The sequence below is a fragment of the Diadema setosum genome, chromosome 5 (assembly GCF_964275005.1).
Source record: "Diadema setosum chromosome 5, eeDiaSeto1, whole genome shotgun sequence".
In the NCBI taxonomy this organism is placed as follows: Eukaryota; Metazoa; Echinodermata; class Echinoidea; order Diadematoida; family Diadematidae; genus Diadema; species Diadema setosum.
This window is the reverse complement of record NC_092689.1, coordinates 34,877,616-34,891,548: the sequence shown is the minus strand read 5'-3', so window position 1 is coordinate 34,891,548 and position 13,933 is coordinate 34,877,616. Positions and strand designations below refer to the sequence as shown.

The window sequence follows — 13,933 nt, the reverse complement described above, 5'->3', positions numbered from 1 at the left end:
ATAACATAGAATAAAACTATGCCTTTCATTGTTTTTTTCCTCCTTGCATTTTTGTAAGGATATTTTGGTGGAGGAAGACTAATTTGACAAAGTGTTTATTTTGGAACATGTACAGAGTTTTCTGTTCAGTGCCAAATTAATCCATTTCTCCCGCAATTCTCCAAGCGCCTAAAATGCCTCCAAGTAATAACGAAATTCTTTTTGCAGGTCGACAGATAACGGACAGGTTGGTAATCTATCGATAGATGCGAAAGCAGTCAAGTGGTGCATGTACCCCTGTTCCACGGCCAACTACATGAGCCATTGAACAATGGACATATTGATCGGGCGAAAGGTGTGAATACAGCGTGTGCTGATGGGCTCAATAACTCTTCTGTTATACACAAAAGACAGACATGAATGGGGTCAGCAAAGTCAAGTATCTACTGAGCTCACCCTTGGATCACCACGTACATCTCTTTATGAGTTTTACAGCACAACAAGTGACACTTCATTGGAAAAAGTCAAATAATACTGCCATACACACAGTTTTCATAGTTTTCATACAGAAAGAAAACAGATATTGATAGAAGAAAATCTAATCTTTTCATCAAAACCATTTTTTTGTGCAGCAAAACACAAATTAACATAAATTCAAGGTCACAATTGCAGGCAATCCTGTCAACATTTCCGAAGCCTGAGTTCCTATAAGGAATGGGTTAAGCTTACTATTGTACAGAAGAGCTGCAGATGAACCAGTATCAGGCTGCTTGAGCATATTGAAATTGTGTGGGTCTTAAAACATGAAAGATACTTTTGGGAAAAAAAGACACTGCATACCAAATGTACAGTAAATCACTGTCCAAGTGTGATGAAATTAATGTGAGCAATTTTAGTCTCCACTGGAATACTCTTATTCATCATCCGCCATAGATTACTCGCTTCTATTTGATTATTTTCCTACTTCCCGTAGGCCCCAAGGCAAGACGGCCTATGATGTACCCAACATCCCGAAAATGCTCTAAAGTCCGTCCTCGGAAATTGGACAGGAAATAAAAGCAGGATACAACTTCATATGCTGTAAATGTACACCTGAATTAAGGCAAGTGCTGTTAATGATATTCTACTTTGGAAATAGAAACTAGCACAAATGGCCTATCAAAATCCATGTACAGCAGGTTTGGTAATTATCATTTGCTAAGTATTCTTGTGAAATAATAACAACAATGATGATAATGATGATGATGATGATGATAACAGGGGTCGCACTTAACTTTTTTTAAACTAGCCAGGCGGACTACTTAGAATCAATTTTGACACTGTAGCAATATTTTGGCTAGCCAGACGGACTAGTAGCTTCAGAATTTTACGATTTTTAGCTAGTCCGACGTGATTGCGGGTGGCCAATGGCCAGCGGACCATCGCTAATTTCGAACCCTGAATAATAATGATGATGATAATAATAATAATAATAATAATGATAACAATAATAATAATAATAATTACAATAATAATAATAATAATAATAATAACAATAATAATAATAATAATAATAATAATAATAATAATAACAATAATAATAATAATAATAATAATAATAATAACAATAATAATAATAATAATAATAATAATAATAATAATAATAATAACAATAATAATAATAATAATAATAATAACAACAATAATAATAATAATAATAATAATAACAATAATAACAATAATAATAATAATGATAATAATAACAATAATAATAATAATAATAATAATAATAATAATAATAATAATAATAATAATAAGATATCCCACTAAAAAAAAACCTCTGCTGACATTCATTTTATCCCAGTTCATCTTATTCTCTGTTTCATAATCCCTTCAGCTCCTGCAATGACAATGCTACTGCCAAGAAAATGCAATAATGGCATTATACTGTAAAAAGGCATGCAAAAAAACATCACCTAAATCCTAATGTGTTTCTTCATGACTTTTCATTTTGAATATTCATATGTTTAGTGTTAATTTTAACAGCTTCAAATATTATGTAAAAAGCAGATTAATAGATGCGTAATTTATCAGTTATTGTAAATGATCCTGACATCTAGAATTTAGTAAAAATATGCATTCCTTTTAACCAGCATGAAAGTTTTCAACTGAATACCACACAGTAATCGTAATCTGACATCCATACACGCATGTACAACCCTGTACATAGTAAGAACCCTACTAACAGGGCCTCACAATGTGCAAGAAACATCAAAGAGAGAGAAAAAGAAAAAGTCATACGACAAAATGAATGCAAAAGCAGGAGTCATTGCACGGCAGCAACAGGAATGCTAGATAGGGGCTCTGCTTGCCCTGTTCTTTGTCTGCTCACACTGCAGGTTTATTCAGACTTTTTCAGACGCATATTTGTTGACCTAACAAAGTTTGTGATTAGGGCATACATTGGTTGACACGTACAAGATGGTACCAATCCCTACGGCAGCTCTGGACTCATTTAATTTCTTTTTTTATCACTAAACCACAGTACCATGCTGCTACTGGTGTCAAGAACACTGAATGAATTATGACTCATAAAAACTATGGTTGAGGAAGAAGTGGGAGGTGTTGTGGGATTTTTAAATATTTTATTTATTCATTTATTTATTTATAGAAGCACAGATTGAATAAAATTGTTTGGATCTCTGGTCTTTGTTTTTCTTTCCACAAGGGTATAAACACTCTCGGTGGTGTTGAAACTATCCTCATGACTCACAACCGACACCAGACCAAATCATGTGACAAGCACAGTGCTTCCCATGATCGAAACAGGGTGCGGATCAGGGTTGATAGCACCCGCGGCAAGAGCCATCTCTTGCCACTTGCAATGAAAAGGATTTGGGGCCAGCAAAATCTCACAAATTATTCATGCCTTGATGCAAATGATGTTTACATATTGTGACAGAGAGGGGTAGAATACACGTAGCATGTCTAATCGCATCCTACATTGGTGATAAAAAACAAACTAACAGGGTCACCCCCAAATGGGGTGAGTATTCATCAAGACTAATTTGCAGATCTGAGTACATGATAAAATTGGCTCGCTGGGTCAGAGTTACACTTAATATGCAGTGATATCTTAATGACAGTCAAAAGCAATACAAAGTCGATGCTGTCTAGAAGCCAGTCAGCAAACAAAAGAGACTAATTAACCACTCGAGGCAAACAATTTTCATTTTTGCTTCATGGTCTATTTTTCTTGCAATCAGAGGCATCAAGACATTTTTTAAAGAAGGATAAAGCGCAAAGCATGGCACCAAAAACTCTACTCTTTGAGATTACTGACATTATACAAGAATACCCTGCATTATTAAAACCATGTCACCCTCATCATTCAAATTCACACCACACAGCGTGATACACTAACTTCCTTCACTTGGCATTGGCTGATGCTGTCGTAACAGCTGCAGCATCAACGCACATGCACACAGAATCACACGACAAACTTGAATCGGATAGGCACGAATCTTGATGGAGTCACTGGGATCACATCCCCACTGTTTGAAAACACAACGATTATACACAAACATGCTATGCCTCTTGAGCAACAAAAAGGAACCTACACCTCCCCCCTCTCCCACCTTTTAACCATCTGGAGATTTCATCAAAAAGCTGAATCAGTATATAATCAGGTCGTACACTGGGGGCAAAACTATTAAGAAAATCCAACAAAAGGGCTTTTTACCTCCGCCAAGGGAGGAGGTTATGTTTTTGTTACCGTTGGTTTGTGTGTTCGTTTGTTAGATATTTAGTTAGTTTGTCCGTGTGCAAAATAACTCAAAAAGTAGTCAACGGATTTGGATGAAACTTGCAGGAAAGGTTTAGAATGATACAAGTAACAGATGATTACATTTTGGTAGTGATCCGGAAATTTTTATGGGTTTTATGAAGGATTTTCGATATTTTGCCACGTAGGGAACTTGGGAGTTCAAGCTGCGCAATTTTGAAGTTTTCATGCGCGCACTAAAGTGCGTTCTCTAGTTTCTGTTTGGGCGAGGCGCGCAGCACATCTGAGGGTTTATGACGTAACAAAGGCTTCTATATTGGGAAATCGGGCGATTTTCAGTGGGTGGAAATCACTGATCTCTAAGGAAGAGCAAGTTCATCGGTGGAAAGTAACTGCTTGGCGGATGTCTGCGCTCTCGGAGTGCTTTTCTAGTCTTTAACACAAGCAGAATGAAAAACAGACAGACAATATGACAAATAAGAAAACCCTCTTTTATCCTTCAGGGGTAGATGCATTTAAATACAACCCTTCCATTGTCTCTATTACACTGTCCCATCCCTTGGAGGTTAAAATTTGACCAAAAAAAAAGAAAAAAAAAAAGAGGAAGAACTTACACGTAAAATGCTATTAATTCCATGGATGGCTTTTCACACAGTCCACCGAGTCACTCTGCACTGTATGGATCTAAAGATTATATACCTAAAAGGCTTCATGATGAATAGACGGCTGTGTAGTAAGAAGTTATCTCCTCCCGCCCCAGTTAAAGCCGCTTTCACTTGTCAAATCTTGAGTCTCTGTAGTTTCACTTTCGTATGTAAAATGAGTCAAAGGAGACTGGCGGGTCTAGCGCTCACCTGAACAATGCATTTTAGCGTCGATGGCACTCCACCTTAGGCAATCTACTGCAAGAATCTCAAGATTCAGGGATTTCTGCAGCCCCCATAGGCAACATCCTCTTAATTTGGGGTATGTAAGCCCCAGTTCTAGGGGTCCATCTATCGGGGCACCATCACTATTTGTATAAGCTGCTGATGATTTTTGCCTAGTTTGATCAAAATCCAAAAACCAGTTGTCAAGGGAACAGGAAAATGTAAAAGAAGTTTATGCACAAAGCACTATGCACAATGATTCATAGTGAACAAGGGGTGGGTATCCTTGGATCTGCAATGAACAAATTACAGTCGTCAATGATAATGATAATGATAATGAATAACATTTATATAGCGCTTAATACTGATGTTTCTAAGCGCATCAAATCGGGGAAAAATAATATATGTAACGTAAAAACAAAATACAGCATTTTGTTTGTCAATGTACAAACTCATAGTATTACCATAGCTTTATCACTTCTGGTTCTCGAGGTATGTTTAGATATTCCTTAATTTAGGGTGTTTGGGCCCCTGGGGGCCCCAAGGGGAGCAGGGGCCCAGTTCAACAGAATGAGATCCTAACCCCCTAGGCATGCCACCTGCCAAGTTTGGTGAAAATCCATCGAGGGGTTTTCAAGAAGAAGATGAACATGCACAAATTAAGTCCACATTTGGACCCACCCCCCCTTTTTTTTTGGGGGGGGGGGGGGGGCTCCAAATCCCGGGGGGGGGGGGGGGGGGGAGGGGCCCTGATTCCATCATGAACAAACTTGAAACAACAGTCATTAGTGTACTAACTCATGTACTATCATCTCAACTCTATTACTTCTGCTTCTGGAGATGATTTTTAAAGTTCCCTTCATTTAGGAGCCCCCCAGGTGGGGCATGGTACCCATTTGAATGAATTGCGATCTTATCCCCTAGGGGTGCTACGTTGCCAAGTGGGGCACCCTGATTCTACCATGAACTAAGTTGAAACTGCAGTTATCAATGTACTGTACTAACTCATGGTATTAACTCAGCTCTATCACTTCTGGTTCTAGAGAAGAAGATACTCATGACGGCCATGGACAAAGAGCGATTGCAATGATAGCTCACTTGAGCCTTTGGCTCAGGTGAGCTAAAAAGCAAAACAAATACTGAAGTCAAAAAGAACCACGAGTCTTTTGGTCTTACATCATTTGGGCTCTGGAGGGATGACCCCGGGCAGAATTTCAGTAGTGCACAGACTTTATCAGCAGTCTGAAACAGGCAAGAAAGATGTGAACATATGATTAGAATGAAGCCAGGCTTACTAACATTGTGACTGACCAATCTTACTGATATATAATAATGCTCAGAGGATAAACAAAATGTGTATCCAGAGGAGATATAGAAACTGGCGCTTGTGGATATGTCTCATCCATCATTGTTAGGTTCTTCTGCCAATTGCAAAAAAAAACAAAACAAAACAAAAAACAAAAAACCCTCAAGATGACACAGGATCACTTTAGATTGAAATCTTCGTAGAACCATTAAAGCCATTTAACTGCTTGCTTTGTCATTCTTGGTATATTGTACAAGGAGCAACTGGATGGAAACGGAAAGATGACCCAATTTATGGATGAGTTAGTGATGCTAACTACCTAGCGATACTATCTGACAACAAAATATGGTCTCTATCTATCTATCTATCTATCTATCTATCCATCTATTTACTTCAAAATAGTTCTTTTGAGACTATAAGAAACCAAAACCAAGTGTCCAAATGAACTCATAAGAAATTTATTGCACCACCTACACTTCAGCAAAATTCAATTAACAACACTTTTTTCCCTCTTGGTATCAAACCACCATGCAGTCCAAAGCATGGAAATCTTTACCTACAGATGCAAGGCGATATGTCACAGACAATGGTCTCAAGTCAGCCCACCATCTCTATGATTCACAAAAGCTATGATTCAAAAACAAACAAACAAACAAACCCACAATTTCAAAGTCATGATCTCACAAAGATGTGGGGAACTAGTCATTTTCATTTCCATGGCAACGAGTATGCATCTTCAGCACTGGTTACAGATGAAGAATGATAGTAAGAGTTATTTGCCAGAAACAGTCATCTATCCTCTCTCAAACCAAGAAGTTAGATGCCATTTTGGTTAAATTCTATTTCAAACTTGCCATTGCCATATAGAAGAGAAAAGATGTCTGCAATCTACAATATCTTTCTGATTCGATCATAACCTCTACCAATGAACCCCCCCCCCCCCCCACCCCCAACTGTCTTGCATTTAGCCTTGATAACAGTTTCCAGAAGCAGAATTGTGTGACCCTTACCAGTTCGGTCACCAGAGTCTTGAGCAGCTCCGGTCCCAGCGTGTCCACCACGTTTTCACAGGTGCTGGCCAGGGAACCCATGACAGTGCATGCCAGCTTGGCCCCCTGCAGAATTTCCTCCTACATGGGGATGAAAACAACAACATATAATATGTGCACAAAAATGAATAAATTTCAAAAATTGCGAACGGTTTATTTGCCAATTTGTCTCACTCTCTAAAGTTTAACAGTTCAATAACTTTTTTGTGTGTGTGTGCGTCTGATTTTTTTCCCCCCTCAAATATGTACTGATCTAATTTTTTTTCTTCTGTTTTTACACAAAGCAATATGATATCTGGATGGGATTTCTCTTTCAACAGGAAAAGGTTTGCATTGCAAGAAACTTCCACATGCTACGGGAGGTTGATGAATCTATTCCGTTCACATCAAGCACTTCTTTGCATGACAAGCTAAAACACTGGCTGTCTTTTTACCTGCACTGACGTCTGCTCCAAGACATTGCGGACACCGTTGACAAAGGCTTCACAATTAGAGCAAGCTGGAGATTCCTGCATCAAATAGATAAATACATGTAGATAAAAATTTAATAGCTGATACACACGTACACTATGAAAGCAGTCGTCCTTTCATTAAATTTTTGTTTAATTACAAAACAAATTCATTTTTCTCATGACATCCAGTTCATCTCTTGATAACATCACAAATATTAAGGTTTTCTTACTACTTTTACATCAAGTGAGGGGAATCGCTGATGGTTCTATAACATTGTGATACTTCATGTTTACAAAGATACACTGTGTGCACAGAGATAGAGAATGTGATGTTGCTTCGTAAGATCTTGTACAGTTGTAAATACTACTGCCTTGAAACTACCACAAAGTAACCTGTATGAATGGAATACTGGCAGGGATTGGAACAATTGAGTGCGTGGAGGTGTGACATGAAATATAAAGACATACTGGAGATCCAACATGTATTAAATGTTCATCCTATATGTAGTTTGGAATAACAATTTGCATACCATGTACATTTATGTGTGTGCGGAACACGTAAATTTGGTACTCAGTCAAAGGTCATAGCCGATGAATGAGCCAGAAATGTACGCACAGAAACACACATAGAAACACATACAAACAAACATTATTCCCCTCTAAATACGTCAAATTTCATTATCCACGTTTGATGTTTTCTACACAGGAGTGCCTTTAGTGGAACTTAGCATATTCTGTTACAAGCGACTGAAGTCTTCCATTCAACAACTTCAAAATGATTTTTTTTTTTTTAAATGATAAAACACTATCCAGTGGGTGCGAGAAAAATACATTAAGTGCACACTATACGTGCATTCCTACACATTAACATCTTCAGTACCCATAAAATTGATATTCTTGACCTCACATGCCAAAACAGTAGTTAGTTTCCAACAGAGGTCAGAAGAACCTTCCTTATACTCCTCCCCCAAAACTTTGATAAGTATCCCAAACATTATCATAAAGCATACTCCACACGCAGATAAGAAAGGGGGTGGTTTCCACCCAGCCTACAGCTCCCGACAAACAATTTTAAAGAAATTCTATTTGCCAACCAGGGAAGGGATTTAGAAAATGATTCAACACACAGGGTGCAAAGCAAAACACACTGCTTCTTCTATTTTGTGTGTGTGTGTGTGTGTTTTATTTTTGTTCTTTCTACAGGACAAGAGTGCAGGCACCCTTGAAGCTTGTGAGTTCATAGGTTTAGAATTTATGGCGTGACAAGATTCACAATCATCCTTGCAAGTTAATTTGGCTCTAACAGAATAAAATTCAGTACACACAATGAAAATGTGACTGTGACTAGTATTGCTGCCCTATGGAATTATGTACTCTTAACATGCTGTTGGAGGATGTTGTACAAAAATGATATCGTTGTAGACACATATGGTCCAAATTCACACAGTTTCAGTCTAAATAATATCCATGGTTACGATTTAGATATCACATATTTAAACAAGTGCACAATACACTGGAGATGTACCTTGCATTGATAGCATACACTGTATGTTCATCGTTTGACATTTGTTGGTGTACACAATGTGCTACACACATATTACAATGCAATCTACATAATTTGCATAATCTATGCTCCAGATTTTAGCTAGCTTTGTAAATTCTGGCCAATGGCTGTGTTGTGGAACAAGGACACCTTCCCTACCACGTTATAGACCTTTTATCATGACATGCTTTTCTCGAAACATGCAGGTGTCTGCTAAGCATGCATGCATATCAATCAAATCTAAGTTTCATGACCCACAGCTTTTAGCTGCGCCTGTTATGATGCACATCGGCGTTTCCATTCCAGATTGTCCTGACTGCGTTGTGACTACTTTGTCGCAGTCTTTCATCGCGACTCAGTTTTCGAATGTGTGCAGTGTCTCAGAACATTGGTAGTCAGATGAGGGTGGGGTGGGGAGGAAAGAGGAGATGTTAGGGAAGGGAATATTAAATGTCATATCGTTTACAGTCGACTGGGCCCCACCTGAACTGATTGCCCCCTCCAGACGTTCTGGATGCAGTATTCCACAGCGCCGCATTCGTCAGCCTCTGCAACACCAAGACACCAGTATGACGTCCCCTCGCTGCATCTTGACCGGTAGATCGCTGCTGGATTTATTGCACCAGCTGGACACATGTGAAAGAAAAGAAAAGAAAACAAAAGCATTACATGCAAGATCTTGTGAGCATGGGTTGCTGTTTGTCAAGTGTAAATAGCAAACTACAATGACCACAAGCTACTGTATAACTATAAGCTGTTATTTTCACGTACAGATATTTTCACAAATGAAGAGATCACAAACATTTTTCAAGATGTGAAAAATGAATTTAAAACACAAAAAAAATTTTGCTAAAGGGAAACATAGCAGATTATTTCAAGGGTATGGGTAGATTTAAACAGATATCTTGGAAAACTACCAAAGGAAACAAAATCTGCTCAGAGATTTGGTACTTTGAAAGAAACACTGGACCTTTAACCCAACTCGTTCTTTACTGGAACCTGGTATACCAGGTTTCCAAAATGTAAACAAGAGTGTCTGCATTCATGGCGTAGATACATTTGTTTCAAAAGATCAGAGTTTCTTTTATCAATATAATTGTACATGTACAATTGTACTCATTCTTTTTCTTTATCAAAACTGCCTGCATATTTGTCTACATTGTAGATAATTTACTATTTTCCCACATAGTAGTGTGCTTGTTTTGCTTTAAAACTCATATGAACACATACTGCACAGTATATGTAGCCAATGAAGGATGAGCTCAAAAGATTTTAACTTTCGCCGACCCCATTCGGATGCCCTTTAATAAGTGTACAACAAAAGAGTTTTTGATGGGTATAGCGATGAATAGAGAACCTTTGAAAATCACATCCTTACGAAATCCATTTTGTGAAGAATAGCCTCACATCAAGCCCTGTATACCACATGACCTTCCACTATCAAAGCCACTGTACCTACACTATTATCTCCAACAAACTTGAGAATGTTGATACACATGTAGATCAGAGCAGATTGTGGTCAAATTAACTCACATCATCTCGTACACATACAATAGCAAGATATGTACATTGTATATGTAGTTCTAGAGGTCATAAATGGAAAATGTCAACTCCATTAAACACAATGGAAATACACAAACCAACCACCCAAAAAAAAAAAAAAAATAAGTGTTGAAGAATGAGGATATACAAAAAAGAAAGACTTTGCCCTGATGAAATACAATGGAAACATCAGTTACACGAAGGTTGACCTACAAATTGTACATTATATCTGAATCATGATAGCGGTCCTCAGTATAAGACCCCGTTTACAGTGCGAGGCTCGGCCGCGGCTTGGCCGCGGCCGTGCCCAGCCCCGCTTCAGTGTAACCGCGCAAAAGGCCAAATGCGAGGCCAAAATTGGCCTCGCATTTGGCCTCGCTCTGGAGGTGGTCTCGGCCGCGGCTCAGCCGCGGCCGAGCCCGGCCTTTTCTTGGTGTAAACGCAAACTGGGCCAAATGCGCGGCCAATTGCACGGCCAGTTTTAGTCTCGCTTCCAAACCCTCTGCATGTAGATTTTGCTATTCAGGATATTAACCCCCTCAACGTCGAAAACTCGTATAGTTTAAGGTGGTTTTGTCCTGCAAAGGATTCTTTCCTTCGGCAAAGGCCTTTGCCCGAACGGCGACTTCGTCGCCACGGAATCCAGTTGGCAAAGGGTCTGAAAACCAGGCTATACCAAATTGTGTTTGTTTACAAGCAGAGCGCCACTACGACAAAATATTGAAAGGTTTGAATTAAAAGCGCGGCCGAGCCCAGCAGTGTAAACGGACAAAATTGCGAGGCTCGGCCGCGCAATTGAGGCCGGGCTCGGCCGCGGCCGAGCCGCGGCCGAGCCCGGCCCCGCACTGTAAACGGGGTCTTACACACAACGCAATTACAGGCCTCAAAATATAAATCTGGATCCTTCCACTACTTAAATATGGTGCATTCAAAATTTTGTTTGTACACCAAACAAGTAAATTTGTATTAACACAATATTTGAAATATGGTATGCAGAGTGACTTCTTTTGTTCAGAACATCCCCATCAGTACTAAAAATCATTACCCTTCATATTCCCCCATTAAAATTACCAGGCTAGAACATCATAGTTCAGTGACTAGGCATAGAAACATAAATTTCTCTCAAAGCATTCACTTCAATGCATGAAATTACAAGAGACCCGCGGGTCTAGCGCTCACCTGAGTATCGCAAGTTCACCTTTCACGCAGTCACTAATCTAAATTATTCACAGCTCTACTAAAATTTGACCAGGCTTCTCAAGTAGAAGATGAAAATGTACAATAAGGGCCGAAATTTTTAAAGATTCCTTAATTTGGGGGGATTGGGGGCCCCCTGGGGCCCTCTGGGTGGGGCATGGTGCCCATTTTGATAAATTGAGATCCTGACCCCCTAGGGATGCTACCTGCCAAGTTTGACGAAAATCCATCATGAGGTTTTCAGGAAGAAGATGAAAATGTACAATTCAGGCCCCCATTTGGACCTTCCCAACCCCCCCCCCCCCCCCCCTGCCCCCAAGAGGGGCACCCCTGGATTTGCTATGAACAAACTTGAAACTACAGTCATTAATGTACTCACTCATAGTATTATCTTAGCTCTATAACTTCTGATTCTAGAGAAGATTTTTAAAGATTCCTTCATTTTGGGGGGTTTGCCCCCCCCCCCCCCCCCCCCGGGGCCCCTGGGTGGGGCATGGTGCCCATTTTAACAAATTGAGATCCTAACCCCCTAGGGATGCTACCTGCCAAGTTTGGTGAAAATTGGTCATGGGGTTCTCAAGAAGAAGATGAAAATGTATAATTTAGGCCCCATTAGGACCCCTCCCCACCCCCCTCCCCTGGGTCCCAAGGGGGGCACCCCTGATTCTGCCATGAACAAACTTGAAACTACAGTCATCAATGTACTAACTCATAGTATTAACTTAGCTCTATCACTTCTGGTTCTAGAGAAGAAGATTTTTACAGATTCCTTAATTTTGGGGGGTTTGGGCCCCCCTGGGGGCCCCCTGGGTAGGGCATGGTGCCCATTTTAACAAATTGAGTTCCTAACCCCCTAGGGATGCTACCTGCCAAGTTTGATGAAAATCGGTCTTGGGGTTTTCAAGAAGAAGATAAAAATGTAAAAAGTTTACGCACGACGGACGACGCACGACGGACGCCGGACGAAGGGCGATCGCAATAGCTCAGGTGAGCTAATAATGGAGGTGGTGGAAATGAGTGAAGGACTTTTGGACACAAGCACGGAGTGCCAACATACATGTACAATGTAATTGTTGTACAGTGTATTACACTGTATCATAGCTTTGAAGCTTTGAAGCATACACTGTTTGACTTCATCTGATTTCTTTGATTACATTCACAAAATATCTCCCTCTCTCTCCATCTCTCTCTCTCTCTCTCTGGGGATTCTGCATCAAATCTTTTAAATCTTAGAAGCACAATCACGGACTATACAAGGCTCGATATTAGCAGTGGGCTTGTGGCCCAGGGCTACCAGAAATACATGTACATGTTGGGCCACCACTTTTTGAGAAATCATACGATTTGGTGACATAATTGGGCCACCAAAAATTTATGTGTGTACATAACATTGTTTAGGCATTTTCCCACCCAGAACAGGGGTCATTAAATTGCTGCTGAGTGTTTCATAACATTTCAGCCAGTTGAGGCGATTACATTGTACGGTTATCAAGTCACCAATAGTCTTCATGGATAAACACGGGCTAAATTCAGCCAAACAATTTTTGTGTTCTTGTGGCCAAATTTCACTCCTAAATTCTATGTGTAGGTATACTCCTACATGTATATCAAATTTGATCAATTCATGAATATTTTGTGTCATGGATAATCATGCTTATGCCACAATTCAATAATTATTTTGATGATTCAAATACCAAATCATTCAAGTTATAGCTTTTCATTATTTTTCTACTTCCTCATCATAGTATGTGATATTTGAATCACTCGGCTCATAACAATTTTTACATACTGTATGTCAGTATTTATGATGGTTGATTGTATTTTGATTTTTTTTGAAATTATTTAATTTTTCTTCTTCATTTGTTCAGGCCACCAAAAAAAAAAAAAAAAACAACAATCAAACAAAACCATATATATTGGTGGTATGAATGGGACACGAAAGAAAAAGTTAGTGTCAAGCAGTGAAATACAAACTTGTACATTGTACATGATGGTACAATGGTACAATGGTGTATAAATATTATTATATCTGTATACAGATCTGATAAATTTCCAAGTGCGGAAATAAACTTTATGTCAGCGTCTAAATTCATCTTGGTCACATTATGATATTGGATGTGGTTTACATACACAAGTGATACCATGGTCATGACTATATTTAGCCTAAGTAAAACAGCCCACAGCTATCTGATATGCAATACCCAGATGGTTAGTACACATGTTTTCCCATATC

General features: G+C 39.2%; 1 protein-coding gene across 1 annotated transcript in view; it reads right to left on the bottom strand.

Annotated features, from left to right (window-relative positions):
* The window catches only part of LOC140228875 (prosaposin-like), an 81,012-nt gene that overhangs the window by 52,363 nt on the left and 14,716 nt on the right, over positions 1-13,933 (bottom strand). The window contains exons 2-5 of the mRNA XM_072309144.1: positions 9,445-9,587; positions 7,401-7,475; positions 6,928-7,047; positions 5,788-5,853 (exon numbers count right to left, since the gene is read on the bottom strand). Coding sequence (XP_072165245.1) covers positions 5,788-5,853; positions 6,928-7,047; positions 7,401-7,475; positions 9,445-9,587 — 404 coding nt within the window. The remainder of the gene's footprint in view (positions 1-5,787; positions 5,854-6,927; positions 7,048-7,400; positions 7,476-9,444; positions 9,588-13,933) is intronic.